This window comes from Tympanuchus pallidicinctus, unplaced genomic scaffold (assembly GCF_026119805.1).
Source record: "Tympanuchus pallidicinctus isolate F22 unplaced genomic scaffold, pur_lepc_1.0 scaffold6, whole genome shotgun sequence".
Classification (NCBI taxonomy): Eukaryota; Metazoa; Chordata; class Aves; order Galliformes; family Phasianidae; genus Tympanuchus; species Tympanuchus pallidicinctus.
In genome coordinates, this window is record NW_026294780.1 from 41732392 (window position 1) to 41753980 (window position 21589).

General features: G+C 37.9%; 1 protein-coding gene across 2 annotated transcripts in view; it reads left to right on the plus strand.

Moving 5' to 3' along the window:
- The window catches only part of DGKH (diacylglycerol kinase eta), a 167328-nt gene that overhangs the window by 65324 nt on the left and 80415 nt on the right, over positions 1-21589 (plus strand). For both annotated transcript variants that reach the window (XM_052705559.1, XM_052705560.1), the window contains exons 3-4: positions 18268-18378; positions 20493-20573. In XM_052705559.1, the coding sequence (XP_052561519.1) occupies positions 18268-18378; positions 20493-20573 (192 nt within the window). The remainder of the gene's footprint in view (positions 1-18267; positions 18379-20492; positions 20574-21589) is intronic.

Below are 21589 nucleotides of genomic sequence, written 5' to 3' on the forward strand. Positions count from 1 at the left end.
TAAAAATACGCTACTCTTCTTACCTTCTTTTCTGCCTGATGGCTTTGATTGTTGCAAATCAAAGGGCAGGAATACAAATTTAACAAAATTTCAATACTTGTCATATTCTTAACACATTCCTTTTTTTTGAAGTGGCTTTTTCCCCATTTTTCTTGCTGTTTTGCAATGTCTTAAGCTGCTTCTCTGTGGAAAGCTTTACCAACGGGAAGAACTGAATTCAAGTGACAGTTTTATAAATGATTTAGCAAGCATGAAAAGTAAAAACAAGAATAACTTTTCTAATCTCCTTTGATTATGGTCATTTTAAGCCCAACTAAAGCAGGCATTTCAGTTGCCAACATAGTTTTGCCGGCACAGATTGTTCAGCCTTGTCTGGGTCAGGGAAAAGGGAAAACTGCCAAATGATGCCTGTAAGTATTGCAATGAAAAGTAAAATCATTCAGATAAAGCAGGATGACACCATGCTGAACCAGGGAGTTGAAATTCCTATTCAAAAGCAACTTCATCTTCCCTGGAGAGCAGTGGCAGGGTGAAGGAAGTTGTGTGCTCTTGAACTGTGTCAGGTTTCACAGTAAGTGCTGGCGATGATACAGCCCTCACTTGTCCATCATGTTTTTTTTCTGTTTTTACCACAAAATGCCTTGCCCCATTCTGACCGTTTTTTTTTTTTTTTTTTATGGTTTGTCAGAGCTGAATTGCTTTTGAGGAGGAAATATTTCAGATGTAGCTGTTGATTTACTGAATCATCCTGTCAGGAAAGAAGACGTTTTTGAGCTGGGGATTAGGCAAAACAGGAATGTGATGCCTTTGCTTGTGGGTAGGAATGACTGCATGTTGGGTTATGGAGCAGCTATTGCGCATTAGTGTCAAACACTCCCATAATCTGCATTCACTTTCAAGCCTGGGCAAGCCCTTAACAATACCTATTTAGATTTTAGTACAAACACAGCCAGTACGTAGCTTATAGCGAGGCTGGTGTTCATTGACTTTGCAATAGAAAGAAAGATTGGAGAGGAACAAATCAGTACAGGGTGGCCCAGCTTGGTTTGCCAACTGAAAGGCTTTTTTATTTTCTTGCCTTTATAGGCAATCTGTCTCTGAGCATGTATGGCAACACTACCAAATGAGTTTGGGGCTATTATGCTGGTAAAAATGATATGTATTTGTATGTATAACAATATACATTACAATACAGAATCATAGAGTCAAATAATAAAAAGTTGAATCAGCATAGCTGGATAAGGACAACTCATAATGCACAACCAATTTGTTACAATGCTTAGCTACATTTGTATGATCTTCTATGTACATATAGCTATTTATATAGGAGGTAACAACTTTTGCCTTTTTTCCTCTATTTTGATTGCTTGCAGTGTAGATCTAATAAATATTTATACACTTATCTTAAAAAGGTAAGTGACTTTCACAAGACTGACTCTTTTATGCATTTTATGCATAATACAAGCTAATATATCTAACAAAAAAATAGATGGACCCTATTTACATTGAAAGAGAATTGTAGTTAACCTTTATTTTCATGAGAGTAAAGCACAAGCATTCTCTATTATATACAGAAGATTTAAATCAATATTTAGGCCCATAAATAGTTTACCACTGCTTACTTACCAATTTGTCTTAGCAAAAGATGTTTACCCTTTTGTTACTTAGTGATTGAAAATGTGAGTGCCATGATTGCCAAGCACTTTTACATATTTCCTCACTCAATGTAAATTTATGACTGTTTTATTTTTCCATAGTAACTTCTCTATAGAAGGAAGGGATAACATGCCCCATTTTTCCCCTGATTCTCCCAGAGTTTGTATTTTGGTAATGCAGTCAGCCACATGCAGGTATGCCCTGCAGGTAAAGTACATGTGCTGTAAAGAATCCAAGATGTCCAAAACCTGTAGCAATGAAGCTTTCCCAAGCAAGAGCTTGCTCACTGTGCATGAACGTTGCTATCACGCTGCTACCCCCCTGTGGCCAGGAGTGGGCATTCCATCGCATGGAACGGAATAAAAACTTCAGCTGTGGATTCTTTTCATTTAGGAGTTAATGTTTTTTTTTTGAAAGATGCTGCTTGTTTGTTTTTTTTTTTACTTTACTATTCGTTTTTACTACTCTTTCGAGATTAATGGGAGGTGATCAAAATCAGCATGGGCTCGCATGGGCACATCCAGGCTGGATGTGGCTCTGGGCAGCCTGATCTGGTGGTTGGCGACCTTGCACATATCAGGGGGGTTGAAACTAGGTGATCTTTGAGGTCCTTTTCAATGCAGGCCATTCTATGATTTTGTGATTCTCTTAGTTTCACATCACACTGTCACAGAGTCAGTGTTACTTATGAAGTTGCAGTAAGAGTTGGCTTTTCCAACAACTTTTAGGGATTGATTAGAGAAATACAATCGACGAATTTCAGAGACAGAATTTATAAAAGCGTCTTAATAAAATGTAAGGAAATTAAATGAAATGAAGAAGTTTAACATGAGATTTTAGTGCAGCTATTTTACTGCACTAAAATATTAGGTACAATATTTACCTCCAAGGTAGTTGTGACACCCAGAAGCAGTGCACCCATTAGAAATGCCCATGATGTCCTGCAATGTAAAAGAGCAACGCAAAGAACAGATGTGCTCAGAAGAATATAAGGAGATGTTAATAAAATGATTTTGTTTTTCAGAAGAAAGGATAACCTCTAAGAAGGTGTGCAAATGCTGTTTGTTTGTGTGATTTCTCTGTTCACTGTAGAAAGCAAAATTAGTAGTTACAAACAAGTTTTATTATCTCTTCCTGGGACGTTGGTATTAATTATACGGAGTACATGAGTATAAAATGCTCACGCTAGATTAAAAAGTCATTTTTACTTTTACGTATTTTTTTAATCATTTCAATATGCAATTAATTTGTAGGAATAATTACGATGTATTAATTGAAACAATGCAGGAAACTTTTGACTCATAACGATTTATTGCTTCGTAATTATTTCTCTTAAAATTTACAGAGGATTAAACTTCATTAATAGCGGTTAATAATATACTTTTAAAATCAAAATTATCACTACCGTTGATGAATTTCATCACAATTACTTACAATTAGTGTCAAGCTGGTAGTAGAGCAGTCTTTGCATCTTGCCCTGCAAACTAACTCACTTGATGCTGGGTTGTACACCCTTGGGGTTTTCATGTATCTCATTCCTGCATATGGATAGTTCCCATCACATCTTCCTCCTCACCCTTGGTGCAACTATAGCACACCGTTTCCAGGGTTGTTTAATGGCAATCTTTCCTAGCCTTCAAGACCCAGAGTAATCCTGCTACGTCTGGTATCTGTAATTTAGCACCATGAAATATGCTGGCATGATTTGTGATGAATAGTGCTTTTTCTTCCACCTGCCTCAGTCTTCTCTAAATGCACAGAAGAGAAGTTGCTGGTTGTCGTTTATTACTCAAGTCATAATACATGAAGTTTTCTTATAAGGCGTAAGAAATCTGTGTTAACAACTCTTTTGGAATAGATGGTGGTTTCCACATTTTTACTTTGATTTTCAATTTTTGTTGTTAATGTATCCGATTATACTCTGATCGGGCTCTCTTCATTTCCCTTCCATACCAGACAAACGTTAGTGCGGTTTTAAAATTGGCTCTATTTATATTTATTTATTTTTTGTGGCTCTTTTAAGTGATGAGAACCAGTTTCACAAACAGCAGTGTTTGTGTATTGACAGATGTGGATGTGTATTTGATATCACTCTTCTTTTTAATACTGCTGGGGCTTTCTTATCCAGAAAGATTTCAACTCTCTTGATAGCAGTATTGATGCATATTCTTTCCACGTAGGTTTATGCTTCAATATTGATTCTGTTTGCTCATTGAACTCGTCTCCAGATAGGTGAATTAAGCAGCTAAACTCAATTGTATGATATCAATGGCACAGCATATGAAATGCAGTAAATGTTATTAACAAAAGTAAGCTGAAACACCAAAGTGTCATTGTTCTCAGTACCTGATTATTCACAAAATGTGAATGGTTACTATAAATCAGAAGCTGTATGCTCACACTACAGGAGACCCTTGCTGTTTTGCGGGTGGCTTTTCCCAGCATGTTAGAATTTATAATCCTGTCTTTTTTTTTTTTTTGTCCTTTCTGCTGTGCCACTGCTGCTATCATGACCTTCCTTCTCATTTCATGCGCACCATTTATCTCTATTCATTGAAATTCTCTCATCTCCTTTTGATATTCAAATAGCAATATAATTTTGCTTAGTTAAAAACTGATGCATTTCTTCCATAGGGGTCATAGTGCATCTTTTTTGCATTTCAGTGTTTATAGCTGCAGGCTCCTTGGGGCAGTAACTTTTTGTTTTGTACCTTGGGCCATATTCAGCCCACGTTTGGACCAAATAAAAATAGCACCAAAGGGATTCTCCAAGGCACAACAGGTTCAACATGTGATTGAGAAAGCAGAAAGTAAAATTACTCTAAAACTTCTTGAAAAAATTTTCAAAACCTTCAAATAAAGCACTTTCCCACTTCCATTTGTTGTGCTGTATGTGTCAAAATATTTATTTTTGTTATGCTTTTCATTGACCTTCTACTACTGAAGCCAAGTATTAAAATGGAAGAGTATAGAATAAAAAGACTGTCTGCCTTGGGAATGTAAGAAAGGCATCCCTGACTTTGTCTCAAACTTGGACAGATTTTTTTTTTTTTACATACAGAAAATGAATATTGTGATTCCATTAGTCTTAAAATAAAATTCAAGAAAGAAGAGACCACCTGCCTGCTCATTCTGAATGATAACCCAGCCAGTCTCTAATGCAGACGAGAAGCAAAAAGCCTGCTGCCTAGCAAGACCCATTAATCAAGTGGGCTTCTGTGGCTTGGTGCTGCTCTGCAGATGGATGGCGTGGTCACAGGGAGGATGGAGGAGCCCCTTAGGCCTCCATCACCAACCCATTCAAGGCTCCCTGCTATTCTTGTTGCGTATTAGCTTGTCAGGAGCAGTCCATGCTTTCTTCCCTGCAGGCATCTCTTGCGAGTTTAAGACCTACATTAACTAACAGGTATATAAATTAAACTGTGACTTCCTGTGAAGAATAAATGGGCTTAAGGATGCTGTGTCTGCACCTCATACATTGTGCTGACAGCACATATGTTCGTTGGCCATATACCATGTCAGCTAATGAAAGGAAGCGTAGGCCCAGTCCTTCTGAGAGCAGGGGAGCCGTGTGTTGATGTATGAGCAAAAGCCTTTCTGAGCGTTCAGCAATTCTGATCCGTAGTTTAGAGAGGAAAGCCTGGTGAGTCATAGTTTCTGATTTGTAATTAAAACACCCAATGCTTTTGCTGTATGCTCATATTATGTATGGAAAACCAATATGAGGTTGTAGAAACACGTACAACATCATCAGAGTAAAAATCCTCTTCCACTTTGGGCGACTTTCATGAAAATAATCAGCTCAGAGTTTGCTGCTCAACAAAGCCTGATCCAGCTGCCATTAATCAGTTTGACTGATTGCTCACTTTTCAGTGTGCAACCTGAGAAATCTTTGGTAGATTAGCGGAGAGCAGTTACAGCTTCTGCAGCTGCTGGAATAAATCAATAGAGTAGCTATAAATTCAATACAACTGATTTTAAGCTTGTTTTAGCTTGTAGAAGATATTCTTTTTTGGGGGAGCTAACTGCTGTGTCTCTAGAATGGCTAATGATGGTAATTTCAACCCAGATTAAGCAATATAATATCAGTGGGTGGTGTCACACTGGAACAGGTTGCCCAACGAGGTTGTGGATGCCCCATCCCTGCAGGCATTCAAGGCCAGGCTGGATGTGGCTCTGGGCAGCCTGGTCTGGTGGTTGGCGACTCTTTACATAGCAGGGGGGTTGAAACTAGATGATCTTTGAGGTCCTTTTAAACCAAGGCCATTCTATGATTCTATGAATATCATACATATAAAGAAGGGTTTGTTCTGTTCCCTTATCCAAGTCCCTTCTGATCAGCACCTCTAAGTACAGTCCTGAACCAGTTAATAAACAAACAGTATCTTTGTGCAAGTGAGATTTTGTACTAATGATTTTTTGTTAAAATATTCCAAATATTTGGGATAGCTAGAATTACTTGGCATTAAGACATCCTAACATCACACTTTCATAGCATTTCTTCAAAACCTCATGAGTTTGAAAGGAGATGGGAGATCATCCTAGACATTTTACATTTTCATCAAGCAGCTTAGATCTGATTAATAGATTTTTAACAATTTTTGGCTTGTTCTCTTTGAATTTCTCTGTGCGTAGACAAACCTCAGCTTCCAGCACAAACATGCAAAGAAAATGAGTTGCTCTATCTCAGGCATATTGGTAGATTTGGTGATTTCAGTGTCAAGGAGCAACTGCTCTGACTTTCTACTCCGTAGTACTGGCCCTGAAATGTGCAAGGCCAGATGATGCACAGTGGCCCAAAGGGTGGCTGCCAGAGTGTCTTAGCAAAGGGGAAAGGCAGGCAGCACTGGCACGATTTTCTAATGTTTATCTGCCAAACTTCGCAGGGAAAAGATAGACTTCAGACATTCCTCAAGTACTTAATTACTTAGAAATTGGATGACTCTCAAAAGTTTATAGTGCATGTATTAAACACAAGTAAGCAATAATGCGAAGACAAGTATTTTAAGAAGACGAAAGTCAATAGCAGAAAAACGTGATGAGGAAACATAAGAAGAAATCTGACTAACCGCATCTATTTTAAAAACAAACATTTTCCATGCTTTCCACTTCTGTGTGAAAGGCCAGTGAAAAAAATAGGACTCACACTCGTTTCACATCCCAGAGGAGATCAGAGCTTCTCACGCATAAAGCTCTTGAAGATGACTCTTCATTGAAAGGTTTCATACTGCACGGGCAGCATGCTAAGCCTGGTGCATGACAGGATGTAAGACTTTCATAACCTATATCTTCAGTGGAAACCCATCTGCAATTCTCTGTTTTTGTTCAGTGTAATTTTTTTTTCTGTTTACCTAGATGTAAATTTATTAATTTGGTCAAAAAAGCAAAGCAACCTTGTGTCTCATGTAATATTTTCTCTTGTTGAAAACTTTGTGATTTGAACAAAAGACAATTATGACATGCCAAGTGAATTGTAATAGCAATCATCAAGGGATTGTTGTTTTCCCTGTTCTTTTTCTTGTGAGGTATTATGAATAAGGAATTGCTTTTGAGCCAAGTGAGAAAATGGGGCCCCTGAATAAAATGGTAGGTAACCTGTTTTTGCAAATCTTTACACAGTCTGTCCTGACTTTGAGAAGAATAGGGACTAAAAGATCTTTATTATGCCTCTGCCAGCTCTTTAATGAACCTCTGATTTTGTTAGTGGATATGCTGTTAAATGAAGATTTAAGAATATATTTGAGGTTTTATTAAAGCTGAAATAGACTTTGCCTTTTTTTAGCTTCCCTGAAAAGCAGCTTTTGCATAACAATCTGCAAGCAAGCACAATGTGAAATACATCTGTGCTCTTACCTTGAAAGCTCCAAGTCCTCTTACACAATGGATATGCAAAGTGACAGGTTTTATAAAACTGAGGACTTATTTATCTGGAAGCATTTTCCTCAATAATAATAATAAGAAGAACAGAAGAAAAACCAAAACCGAAAGGAACGCGTGTATTCAAGTTGAAGTTTAATTTAGTTTTATTCTAGTGCATGTAGTTCCATGGTTGTAGTTTCATTTGCTTTTATGCTAGGGCTATTTTTAATAGCAGTTTGAATTAAGTGGAAAAAAAATGACCATTGAGCTGTTTAAAACTGAAAAGGCAAAATCCATACTTAACTGCTTAACTCGTTGAAAGAAAAAAAAGTGAGTGACTGCTGCTGGTATATTTTAGCCATCAGAGCCGTTAAATATCAAGCAGGGGGTGCTATATGATTTTCTGATGCAAGGATGTTAGAAAAGATTCCCTTGTGTTTAGGCATGATTTGCCTTTGGTAAGTCCATACCAGCGATTCAAAGTCATCACCTACTCTTTTGTGTGCCCACGAATATGTTTCAAGAGGACTCCCCTTGATTTTCTGTGTGACTGAAGGAGGCACTGCGTTGAGTTTCACACCTCAATGCTTTGACACAGAGTAAGAGCATGAGCTTGTGTTCTTTGTTGGACAGGTGAGCAGGGCTGTGCTGCTGTACGTAGCTTTGCAAAGTACTGATTTGCCCCTTTCCAGAGATGTGTGTTTTGGGAGAAGCTGCCTTATTGTGTTTACTGAATGAGAGAAAATAGCACATACATGAATGAGCCTCAGCACTGAGGGAATGTGGATTCACAAGTAATTACAGGCCTGTGTTTCCCATTGGTAAACAGAGGAGAAGGGAGGATCCAATGCATGTTATTCTGCTTTCCAGTCTCATGGGCTTAAGGGAGAGTTTCCTCCTTTGGTTGTAATATGAGAGCTCTGCTTCCACTGTGACTTCTGCTAGGGGCTGCTGAGTAAATTACAATTTTACCATGGGAAATGCTGGAAAAAGCTAGAACCATTTCAGACTTTGTCCTTTATGAAGTGTTTTGCTCTTCTAGGGAATTCACCAGTACTCTTGCACTAATAATCTCTTCCCTACATACATATTCTGTAGGTACACGTATAATTGTTAGATGTAGCTGCACAAATGCAAACAACTGAATGTATCAACATAGCCCCTCTTTGACATGAAAAAAATATTCCTTTCTGCATATTTACAGACAAGGGGCAATGAATAAGCAGCCTACCAGAGGATACAGAGGATTGTCATTGCCCAGACAGTAAACTTCAGATCTACTTGGCACTTATTCTGTACTCCATCACAGACTGTTCTTTATTTTCCTCCAAAGTACACCAAACCATAAAATACTTACACACTAAATTTAATAACTCCACATTATATAAAATATAGTAACTGAAACTGGGAATTTTGATGCCAATTTGAACTCCAGACATTGTCTAGACTGCTGGAGTTGTGTATGATTCTTGATTGGTTGAAATGGTGCAGGGATAACTCAATAACATTTGTAAAGAATTATAAGAAAAATAGAAAAAAAGGTGTATTTTGCTATGAAGAATTTCACTCTTAGAACTAACAGAAAGATAGAGTGAAAGAGAGTGCGAATCTGTGGCAGTCCTGCAACATTCAGAGCAGTCTACTGCATGGGTGATCAAGATGCTTTGGAAACATTTCAGATATAAGAAGGAAGCATGTAAAAGCTGTAGACGGGGGTAAGTGGAAAGAATTCAGTCATGTAGGGACAGGGTTTAGGAAAGTCAAATCTAAAGCTGAATCTAGCAATGGATTTGAAGGATAACAAGAAGGTCTCCTGCAAGTATATCAGCAAGAAAAGGAAGAATAGAGCACATGCATGTCTGTTTTGGCTGAAGTGGGGGACCTTGTGGCAAAGAGTCAATGCCTTCTTCACCTTGGTCTTTATCAGGAAGACCATTCTTTAGCAACCAATTTTGGTATAAATAGCATAGATGTTCCCTGGAGGTGATGTGTTACATATCTTTGGGTTGGTGGTATTGCAAAGCCATTCACCATTACCTTTCAAAGATCATAGCTACTATGGACTGGAAGAAAGGAGAAAGTCATTTTCATGGACAGCAAGAAGGAGGATCTGGCCAGTTAGTCTTACTTTAGTCATTGGGAAGGTGATGGAGCAAATAATCCTAAAAACCATTTCCAAACATGTGAAGGGCAAAAACGTGTTGGGAGTAGTCAGCATGGATTTATGAAGGGGTAGTAATCCCTGAATAACCTGATAGCTAACAAAAGCAATTGTCATGTTGTGCCCCTGAGAAGAAACAACCTTAGCAGGCTGACCATTAGTCCACAAATGCCCTTGCAGCAAAGAATGCCAGCAGCTTTCCCAGCTGTATTACAAAGACTTGTCAGCAGATTTAGGGTGGTGATCCTTACCCGTGGATTGTACTTTGGTTGTTCAAGTGAGCTTCTCAGTCTACTTACTTAAAGATGGCTTTCTCAGTAATTGAAAGTATATTACTTTTTTTCTCCCTAAGCCTCAAGAGATCTATAGGTAAGCATGAGATCCTTACTTGTGAATTATGGAATTAAAGGTTTAGTTAACTGTTCTAGAAATAGATGGTTAAAATAAGACTGTTAAAGGAAAAAAAAAAAAAAAAAACACCTAGAAAATGTAATTCAAAACATGATTAATGTGCATCCAGGATTTTGTGTGCCATCCAGTAAAACAAAATTGAGGCCAATATAAACTTGAAATGTAGTGCAACTACTGAATTAGATTAAAGCATGTACTCTCTATATCTGCAGCAATAGGAAATGCTATAAAAAAACAGGAATGCTTGGATATTCAGTTAATAAGTTTCTGGGTTTATAATGCTGTACTATGCAGAATCTGCAGCATCTGTGAAATTGTTGCTATATGTCTGTACAGGCTTGAGTATTCCTGCAATAACTGATCACTTTCTAAAATAACTAGTAATTTAGAAAAAGTTTAAGAGTGGAGGGAGTGGCATTTTTAGGCTTTTCACCTCCTCAAAGAAGGGGATAAATGTAAGGATTCTAAGAACTTGCTCTTTGTGAACACGTTTGTGTAATACTGATATTTCCTGAAAATGCATGTTTACAGCTTCGTGACCTGGTGTGAATTGTTCCCCAGCTTTCCCTACAGTCACAAGCTTTAACTTGTTCTGTGTAGGCTCTGTTCTACCAAACGGAGCTCCTAGGAAGTCTGACCTCATCACTGGAATTTATTTAAATGTTCTCCAAGGGGAAAAAATTAAAAGTGCAGTAAGTAAAACACAGAGGGTTTGTTATGACAAGATTAACTTGTATGTTGTTTGCAAGAAAGGATCACTTGAAGTTTGTAGCAACGTTTAATATATTTTTGTTATATGATGCTTCTGTAATTTCCTCAAGTGATTGATCAACAGCTATTTGCATACTAGCACTAGACAGAGCTAGAGGAAGAGTTTTCTCTTTCTTCTCTATTGAAATAAAGCATTTCCATAGGGAAATTCATTTCTAATGGTTTATTTTGGACTTGTTCTACACAGACTTCACAGACTGGCCAATGAATCGATTGCCACTCCTATTTAGTTGAAACCAAGACCAAGATCTAAATAACTGTGGTGAAGAAGATCTTGCCAGCTGAGTGCTTTGACTGTTTGTTATGTTTTGTATTTTTCCTTTCTTTTTCTGTAAGATATCTGCCATTTATATTCTTTTGTCTCATAACCATTGAAATATAGCTGTTTAAAATTTTTCCCTTCAGAGTATGTGTGCTTTAAAAGGAGCACCTATGAAGCTCCAAACAGTAGCTGTAAAATATTACTCTCTTAGCTCTGCTGTGAAATAAAATCCAGATCCTTAGATATTTGCCCTCAAGTCATGAGTCTATGAATTGCTTTACCCTTTTTCTGTGTATTAAATCTTTTTCATTCCCTGATTAATGAGTAGACAGACTGAAATCAACATGCTGTATTGGGATGGAAATTATGAGCGTAAACACTTCAACAGCAGCTAAAGTTTGTTCTCTGATTTTCAGCCTGATATTGTTTATAACTAAGAGACTTCTTTTTATTTTATTTTTTTAATTCTTAGTGTAGTTATTCATCCTGGCATGGCAATATCCTGTTAATTTTTAATATATTCTCCAACCACTGTTTTTAAATCAGCTTGCTAATTCAACTTCACCTTGTTTCCAATATATTCTTACTATGGCAGTTTATCCACAATTTGATGTTGGTTCATTTTTTATTGCCAAATAGAGGAATCTAAAAGTCAGATTTTTGTTTAGCTTAACAGTAATGGAAAATCTGTGTCCTCAACATAGGCTGGAAGGGAACATGGGGGAAAAACAAGTTTGAGGAACTGCATGAGCTGTATGATTGCTTTCATTTGTATTACAGTTTCACTTAGGCTAGAATCCATTCACATAAAGGAGCCCCAGAAATACGTTATATAAAATAACTTTGGAAGAACATCCTGTTTTGTTATTACACAAAAATTGTGTTGCTTAATCACAGACTAGTCTTGCGGTAGGAAGAGGGGGGGAGTGTGACCAGCTTTCCTTCTGAGCTTGTGGAGAAATGGTTTCTCAAAGGTATCCAGACATTCTGTTGAGATAATTCGTCAACAATGTCAGGTGGACCATATGCAACTTGACACTTCTGTGATTTCTCAGCCACTGATTGCATTTGCTTGATCAGTTGTTAGCGTTCAGTTCTTGATGATGCTTATTTTATCAAGATACTCTTGAAATTACAGCTGTGTTTTGTAGTCAATACGATTATATTAGTTTTTAATTTCATTTTTACTTTGGTCATTTTTAGTTGTATATACTGTTAGCCATTACGTAGTTCTAGGTTTGGTTCTAAATTTCATATGTGAGACTGTATGATAGGGAATCCTCAATAAAATCAAAATCCTCAATAAAAATGCAACCTCGATCTGAGCGGCTGATTAAGTTTTTATTCTCTGTAGATAAATTTTCTCTTTATTTTGACATAATTAATGAAATATGTGTCAGGATAAATGACAGTAATAGAAGCTGCTGTGCTGAGATTGTCAGGAAAACCAAAAGCCTAGAATAATCAGGTCATAATTTAAATCAAAATTAAGAGTCTCATTGCCAAGTTTTGGTAATAATAAAAGTCATTTTTGATCTACTGAACACTTGGAATATTTTAAGGGGCTCTGAGTAAATCGGAGCTGTGAGTCTTTACCTTGCAACATAATGATTATTATATCTGCCTGCAGCCAAACCTGTGCAGACTGTGAAAGTGTACCTCCATGACACTGAAAGGGAGAGGGATGATTTTATTTCTGTACCTAACTTTGAGAGGTCATAGAAATGGGAAGTGCCACAGGGGGATAATAAACAAATGCTGTCTTTTTTATCCTTTAATATTCTGGTCTGTCAACAACCCAAGCACTAATTTTTTTTTTTTTTTTTGTAAATGGAGGTTTAAATACGCTTTCAAATGCAAACATCAGACTTCAAAGCAAAAGAGATGCTTTCAGTGTGGCAGGAAGAATAGATCCTTATAAATTTTTACTGTGGAGTCAGACCATATGCCATCTTCAACAGTGATACAGGAAAGTCTGTAGGAGCAGCATGCAAGTTTGTCCCTTTGGTGACCCATTCTCCTGGTACTTTCCCACAAAATATTAAAAGGGACTCTATGAAGGTGTTGTTTTTGACATTATATAGTTCTTTTTTTTTAATAATTGCTGACACTGTCTGCCTCTGCAGTCCCCTCTGACAGCAAGTTTCATTCCTGCTTATTATCTTTGTTAAGCTGGTCTTTACTTGTCACCTTTCACAATGACACCCAGCATTTAGTTGGCATTTATGGCTGTGGTTGAACACTGAACTGAGGATTTTAGAGAACTATCAACTATGACTTGAAGAAGTCTTTTCTCCACTCAAAGTTCATGTGAGAATGTTAGTGAGGATCAGATTATTCTTCCCTAATCAAATAATCTTATACTGACTTGGACTGAAGGTTATCTTCTACACATTAGACCACCTGTTCAGTTTTAAAACTTTAAGATCTTTACCATTTACATGAAATTTAACCACAGATCTTAAGATTTTTCTGTGTGGTCCTTCTTTGGGTCAATGAAGTTGAACAGACTTGGTCCTAGTCCTGATTTTGTGGGAAACCTATTGTTAAGACTTTTTCCAGCAAAAAGTGACTTTTAAGTCATACTTGTGCTTCCTATCGCTTTAGGTCCATAAAAATCCCCTTTTTTCAATTCCATTCTGTTACTTTCTTCAGTAATCTATATTGGGATGCCTTGTTCTGAAAACACAAGTCAACTGGATCTTCATTTACCCACATGCTTCCATGCCACTCTGAGTTCCTGCCAGTAACAAGGCAATATTTTCCTTTGCAAAGGCGCATTGATTTTTCCCCCCAGATATGTGTGGGCTCAGCAATATTATTCTTCCACTTGGACTCTTCTATGTTACCAGCAATGGAATTTACTATTAGTAGTCCTTTCAGGATCTTCAGAACTCAAGGGTCAGTGCCATCTGAGGCACGTGACTTTGTGATTCAGCAGGTCCAGTATTTTCTATGCAATGTTGATGTAGCTACTCTGATGTTAGAAAGAGGTGTTGTGTGAGAAGCCGACTCATCATCTTCATCAGTGATGATGGATGCCAACAATTTGCTAAACTTCTTTGCTGTGATCTTCCCTTTCTTTAGTACTCTTTTCATGCTTCTGTTGGAAAATGATCCTGGCAACTGCTTGGCTGCCTTTCATCTCTCAAAGTATTTAAAGAATGTTTTAGTCTCAGCGTGTGCATCTGTTGCAAGGTGGTCTTAAAATTCTTCTTCATCCTCTTAATTTCCTGTTTACATTTAACCTGCCTTGTTTTATGGCCTTTCCAGTTCCCTTTTTCATTCTGTTCATTTTCAGGCATTTCCTGATGTTGTCTTCTGCAGTCTCCTGACATATTCTGAATAGCACATGCTGTTACATACACTAAAACAAGGGCAGAGTTTTATGCTTAATTATTCAGTGTTTTCACTTGCAGTTGCCAGTAAACTGCAACAGAAAGTTCACTGTTAGTTACTATAGACAGTTCAGTATTTTCTAAGTTCAAAATGTTTTCTCCTTTCATAGGATCTTTCTTGAAGCAACAGAATTACAAATTTTGATTTTGGCACAAATGCAGGACATCACAAAATGAGTGAATCAGGAGTAAGGCGGTGTAGTTGAGTCTCTTTGAAACAAAACCAGTTGTTTCTGAATATTCAAATATTAGATATGGAAGACTTAAAAATCTGCTGATATGAAAGAAGATGCCTCAAAGTCTTTTCAAGATCTAGATGTGCACAAATCCCATTTATTATTATCATTCAGATTATTGTGATGCAGAGTTGCATCTCGCGGATTTGTTGGCTATAAATTTAAACCTTCTTAGCTGTATAAAATGTAATATGATAATTACATTTCTTTAGGAAAATACGCAACTGTGGAGTACTGTGATGTGACTGTAATACTGTGCATCATTTTTCCAATTGTTAATGGCTAAAGTAGTAGAGATTGTTAGCTGTTAATTCAGCCTTACATTGAAGCATGTCCAAGCTCATTGGTAACTAAGGGAAACCGTACTGTGATGTCGTTCATATTAACTGTGAGCCTTTGTTGTACTCATTAACCGTGTGCTTTTATTATAGCTGCATACCTCTGGAGGGATGTTGTATTACTGGGTTGTACAACTAGCTGAATGGGGAAGCTGGAGACTGGCAAGCAGATGAGCAGTGATTCTCTAAATGTGATAAGTGGTATAGAACTGTGGGATGTGCACCTTTTTGTTTCTTCTACATTGCAGTAGGCAAGCAGTTAATATAATTGGCAACGATTATTGCTTATGCTTCAGATTTAATGTCCAGCTGAGATTAATTTGAAGAAGGTTTCTCAGAACAGTGGGATCTTGGAGCACTGCTCTACCTGCAATTGTGAGAGAGAAGGTACTGAATGCTTTCTTCTGATATCCTGATGAATGTTTTTAAAAAACTTTACATGACCTGGCTGTACATATTCAAATTCAGTACCCTGGGAGGCCCCATCCAGTCTTAAATTCCTGTAAGTGTTGTGGCTTTTATGTAGATGCAGGAAAGCCTTATTAGCAGATTAACTAACGACTCAGTCAGCAGCTGGGGGTTTTCTGCACATTTTAAAAGCTAAATAAAGTTAATTAAAGATACTGGGCCAAAGCTTTAGGCTCAAATTTGGAGTCTGCAGCTGTGGAATTGGCTATTTGACATGCTTAAGTTTGAGTCCAGAATACATATTTGTGGTAAAATGTAGACTTCAGATGTATGTTTCATGAAGTGCTTACATTCCTCAGGGAAATATTTATCAATCTGGTATTTTTCTAGCACTTCAATACAAAAATACATTCTACAGAGCCTGCACAGTTATTTGATTGTGATGAGTTAATTTCAAGGGGCTAAATGCAAAATGGATTTAATGTAGAAGCTCTTGGTTTGAATTTAGGGATAGAAGTGTTCTAAGAGATGAATAGAAATAAGGAGAAATAGGCATTTCTCTTTATTTTTTACACCTTTCGTAAGTGCAAAAATGGCAGGAAAGAATAAATTTCATTTTTAGCAAGTAATAAATCAAGGTCTAAAGAGGTTTAATATTCTTTGACCAGATTTTTAAAATCCCTGATAGTATGCAATGTAATATTTATGTTCTGATTTTCTTAGAATGTTTAGTGTGTTTCAGTGAACATGGATTTCCTTCCATTTGGAAAGCTTTTTCCCTAAAACGGTGCTTACTATGCAGGTGAATTATTGTTTCCCTTGACAAACACGGAAGCCATCTAATCCCATCCTGTGTGATAACTTTGGAAATCTCAAGGAGCACTGCAAAACTCAAGTGCTGCATGGCTACACTAAACAGCTTTGAATATGTGCTTGCAACTGGATGCTTGCTAACTGATTAAATCTATTTATGTCATGTAAAAATAGCTGATCTTTGGGCTTGGTCAGAAAATTGCAGGCAGTATGAAGTTGTGAGTGTCAAGCATGCTCTCCATTCCTTTTCAGTTGGGAATTGCTACTCTTTAGCTCAAAAGGAATGGCTGACAGGATGCCATGTTCTGAACCAGTGACATGTAAATGCAGCAAAACTTTCATCCACAGTATCTCCTCTGAGGGGACTGCCTTTTAAGAGCGTTAATTCCATTGCTTTGTGGTCATTGGGCTGTATTCAGAGTTTATTGCATTAGAAATATCTAAATGAAGGCTGCGATATTCATAGCAATGATGCCTCTCATTCAAAGGAAATGATAGGAACGTTTCAGTGCTTTCTGGGTTTTCTGTATTGTTATTAACTTTCATTGAAGTTTAGGGCAATTTTATACATCATATCAGACAAAAATGTTTATGAACTTTAAATCAGGTCAGATTAAGCCTCGAAAAGTCTAGAATAACTTCAGATGATATTTATATCATATTGTCTAGAAATTGTATTACAAGATTTGCATCGCATTTCTGCAGTACAAATTGGAAATCTTATGCATTAGGGACCATTTTGGAATATAATATCCAAATGCACTTACGATTTCTCATACTCTTTGCAAGCTTGAAAGCTGAAGAAAATGGATTGCAGGATTCATGCCATTAACTAGCTGTGTGGTGTCATTTTGTCTGATTAAGTGGAGAATTATGTCATCAGGTTGATGAATCTCACACATGGTGGCTAAAGCTGTGTGCACATCTAAAATGCAGTAATTTGCACTTTCTGAATTTCAAGGCATGGGCTGTACATATGCAGGGTTCAGTTTGGAATGGAATGGTTTGGATCTGAAGCACAAGTCTTATGAGGAGCGGCTGAGGGAGCTGGGATTGATTTTGGAGAAGAGAAGGCTCAGGGAGACCTCATTGCACTCTACAACTGCCTGAAGGGAGGCTGGGATGAGGAGGGGTTTGGCCTCTTCTCCCAAACAACAAACAGGATTCCAAGGAAATGGCCACAAGTTGTATCAGAGGAGGTTTAGGCTAGACTTGAGGAAGAACTTTTTCTCTCAGAGTGGTCAGGCACTGGAATGGCTGCCCAGGGAGGTGGTGGAGTCGCCGTTCCTGGCAGTGTTCAAGAGGCGCCTGGATGCGGAGCTACGAAATATGGTTTAGTGCTTGTGGTAGCAATGGTGATGGAAGGACGGTTGGACTATATCCTGTAGGTCCTTTCCAACCTTGTGATTCTGTGATTCTGTAATTGTATTTGTACGCTGGGTGCGTGCTGAAGACCTTAGTTCAGCAAGGTACTTGGAGTCATGCACAACTTGCATAATTCCTGTGCTTGAATGAGAAACTTTTAAGCACCTTGTTGAATTATGGCCCATGTGGTGATCGTTTCTCTGCTCAATGGAATCAAATTCTGGCATTGGAAATGACCTCACGTAGGTTGGTTTTAGCATTTGTCTGCATTGTGCCACCACCAGTTGGCTCTTGCTTTAATTTGTGGTTTTGTAGCTATCCAAACACTTGAATTGTGTTCTGGTGATCTTCACAACAATTATATGCCTCTTGATTGCCTTTCTGTTTTCAATGCAAAATTAGCATTGTTGAAAAAATAGCTGTGCTTTTTGGTTGCCCGGAGAGTTACTCTCGATTTAATGTGAATGGTTAGAAATCTATACAATATGTGTAACATAAATAACAGAAAAAAAACCTAATAACTTTGATCTATATGCTTAGCTATTTAGATATGTACTTACCTTGTCTACTGTATTTTAATGTTTTTCAGACAAGTATAAAAGAAGGATTACTACTGAAGCAAACCAGTTCTTTTCAGAGGTGGAAAAAGCGTTACTTCAAGCTTCGAGGTCGTACCCTTTACTATGCTAAGGATTCAAAGGTAATTCAGTGATGCTAGCATCTAATGCCACGTACTTCAATTTTGCTTAGGTTTATAATTAGTATATCAATAATTTAATGATTTATTAATGATTATTTCCGTAATAGTAGTATTGTGCATAAGGAGCGGTATGCTCAATTAGCTTTGATTAAGGAAGACATGATATGTCATGATTTTTATGTTTGGAAGTCAAGTTTATCACTGTTCTTTTAACTTCTTGGGTTATTCAAACCAACTATTAATTCATCTTCTGCAATTGTTCTTAGAGGGTGGTTGGTCTCAAACAAATCCATGACTTCAAAAAAAGTAAAAATCGAATAATGCTTAGAAACTATCTCATAAACTGCATCAAAGCTCTTCAGTTTTGATGTCCATATTGCTCTTAAAGGGGTCAAAGTGGTTACACAAAATTGAAATAGGAAGTTTTTCTGCCAAAACTTATTTATGTGGGGAAAAGGTGTTTCCTATCAATTGAAATTTGTAGTGGAAAATTCTGGGGTGGGCAGAGAGGAATGCTTCTGTCCTATCTTGAAGGCATTTCCTTCCTCCACCTCATGACTGGAATGAGAGCATTTTGCCTTGCTGAAGAGGCTCAGATCGTGCTGTTCCATAGCAACGGTCATTGCTTTTTCTGTATCCTGTGGTGTTGCAGCATCTGACTGGAGATGTAGGTGACGTGCTTCAGGTCTCCATCAACTTCTCTAGCCAATCCTCTTAATAATATTCTATAACTGAGGCACTAAAACCTCTCTTTCTATGACTCTTGACTATGGGTACATACTACACACTTGTATGGCTGTGATGAATCAAGGAAGATGTAGTCTCTGCAGGGAGTCTAGCACTGAAGTACATGTGCTATTACACTTTTCTGCATTTGTTGCTACCCCAAGCAGTTTGTAAGTCTTAAAAAGCACCACAGATATGAGCTGTGAGAATGGCAGTGTTATCTGTGTCATAAAGATGAGAAAAGGAGGAGTAATGAGTAGGCAGCTGCATGAATACCCTGCAGCACTGACTCCCCAAACTTGCTAAGTCTCACCAAACACTGATTGCATGCTGGATCGTAGAGCAAGCAATTATTTTATTTCTACTTCCTATAGCATAAAAGAGAAAGAGTGGGGTATGATTAAAAAAGAGCAAGGCGATTCTGTTAGTCACAGAATCACAGATTTACTTAGGTGGGAGGAGACCTTAGAGATATCTAGCTCCAACCCCCTGCCATGGACAGTGTGGCCACCCACCATCTCAGGCTGCCCAGGGCCCCATCCAATCTGACCTTCGATGTCTCCAGGAATGGGGCATCCAGAACCTCTCTGGGCAGTCTGTGCCAGCACCTCACCGCTCTCCGACTAAAAAATTTCTTCCTATCATCTAACTTAAATCTCCCTTCTTTTAGTTAAAGCCATTCCCCTTTTTCCTATCAGTATCAGACCATGTAAAAAATTAATTTCCCCCTTCAAGTACTGGAAGGCTGCAGTGAGGTCTCCTCAGATCTTTCTCTTCTCCAAGCTAAACAAGCCCGACTCCCTCAGTCTTTCTCCACAGGGGAGGTTGTCCAGCCTTCTGATCATTTTCATGGCCTTTCTCTGGAGGACCACATTCCTCCTGTACTGGACCCCCAGGCCTGGATGCAGTACTCCAGACGGGGCCACACGAGGACTGAGTAGAAGGGGACAATCCCCTCCCTTGCTGGCCACCCCTCTTTTTGATGCAGCCCAGGAAACTGTTGGCCTTTCAACCTGCAGACATGCGCTGCTGACTCATGTCCAGCTTTTTGTCCATCAAGACTCCCAAGTCCTTCTCGTCATGGCTGTTCTCAATGATTTCTTCTCCTAGCATGTACTCATATCTGGAGTTGCCTCAAACCTAAGTACAGTATGCATTTTGGGAGTCACTGTTTTGTATTCTCTTAGTTAGCAAATAGAAACGTATTTGGTGGTGAGGTAGGAAGTTCTATCACCTCAATAGTGTTTTCTGTGTTTTCTTTTTTGCTTTTATTTTGTTTTTATCTTCTAATTGGAGTGGACATGAGGAAATGAAAGCAGAGAGTGTAAGCATGCTTCACATTGGACCCAAGCTATATTTAACATTTCTGTGTTCTTTTCCATTCACAGTCTCTAATATTTGATGAAGTTGACCTGTCTGATGCCAGCGTGGCTGAGTCGAGCACAAAAAATGTCAACAACAGCTTCACGGTATGGAACCATTATAATATTGGTCTTGAAAGCTGCAGATAGAACATTATCAGTAAAACAGTAATCCTCTGAATACCTTCTCGTTGTCCTCTGTGTGGAAATGAAATGTCCTTTATTTGAAAATGACATATTTCATCAGCTATTGATAGCTTTGCAGATGAATTTTTTAAATGGAATTTGGAAGGTTAGATATCTATCTATTAGGTAACATTTACATCAAAAGATGCTGGTACAAGGCATTAAAAATTTATCAGGCTTTGATATTAGTACTTTTGGTTTTATCCTGTAGTTTGTCTTTGAAGTGGCGTGGTAGATTGATTCAAATGTAATTATGTTATTGCTTTAATTTCCCGTAATATTTTTGCTATTCTATCATATTGAAGTCTATTCTATAATTTTTTCACTACTGATGATATCCTTATTTTAACAATTTCTAAGTTACGTGAAAAAAATGGCCTCACAACTGTACACTGAATCTGATAGTGGTATAAGAAATAAGAGTCTTCATAAATCCCTAGTTTTGTAAGTTCACAAGAGTGTTCTGAACAGAGGTCTTGCCATCTATTGTTTAAGTGCATGTCTGGAATTAAATGAAAATGTTGGACACGCTTTCTATGCTGGGAAGGTAAATTCTTTGAACAAGAAAAAGCAATGGGGAAGCAAATTATAGCAGTAACTGCAGCAATATAATTTCTCTTAAACTACATATCCTTACATATCCCTTATTCTCTATTAAAAAGCAGATTTTCTTTTTTCCTGAGGATTTGTATTATCACAGATGGTCGGTGCTGTCAGCATTATAATTCAAGGTGGTGCAGTGCAGGGCTCCTCGAAGATTTGTCAGCTCTTCCTTGTGCTAGTACTTACCAGACAGCCACTGAAGCATTCAGAGAACTTAAAAGATGTGTTCACATCAGCCTGGGCAGCCCAGCGTGTTACAGAATCATAGAACTGTTTGAGATGGAGGGAACCTTTAAAGGCCATCTAGTCCAACTTCCCTGCAATGAACAGGGACA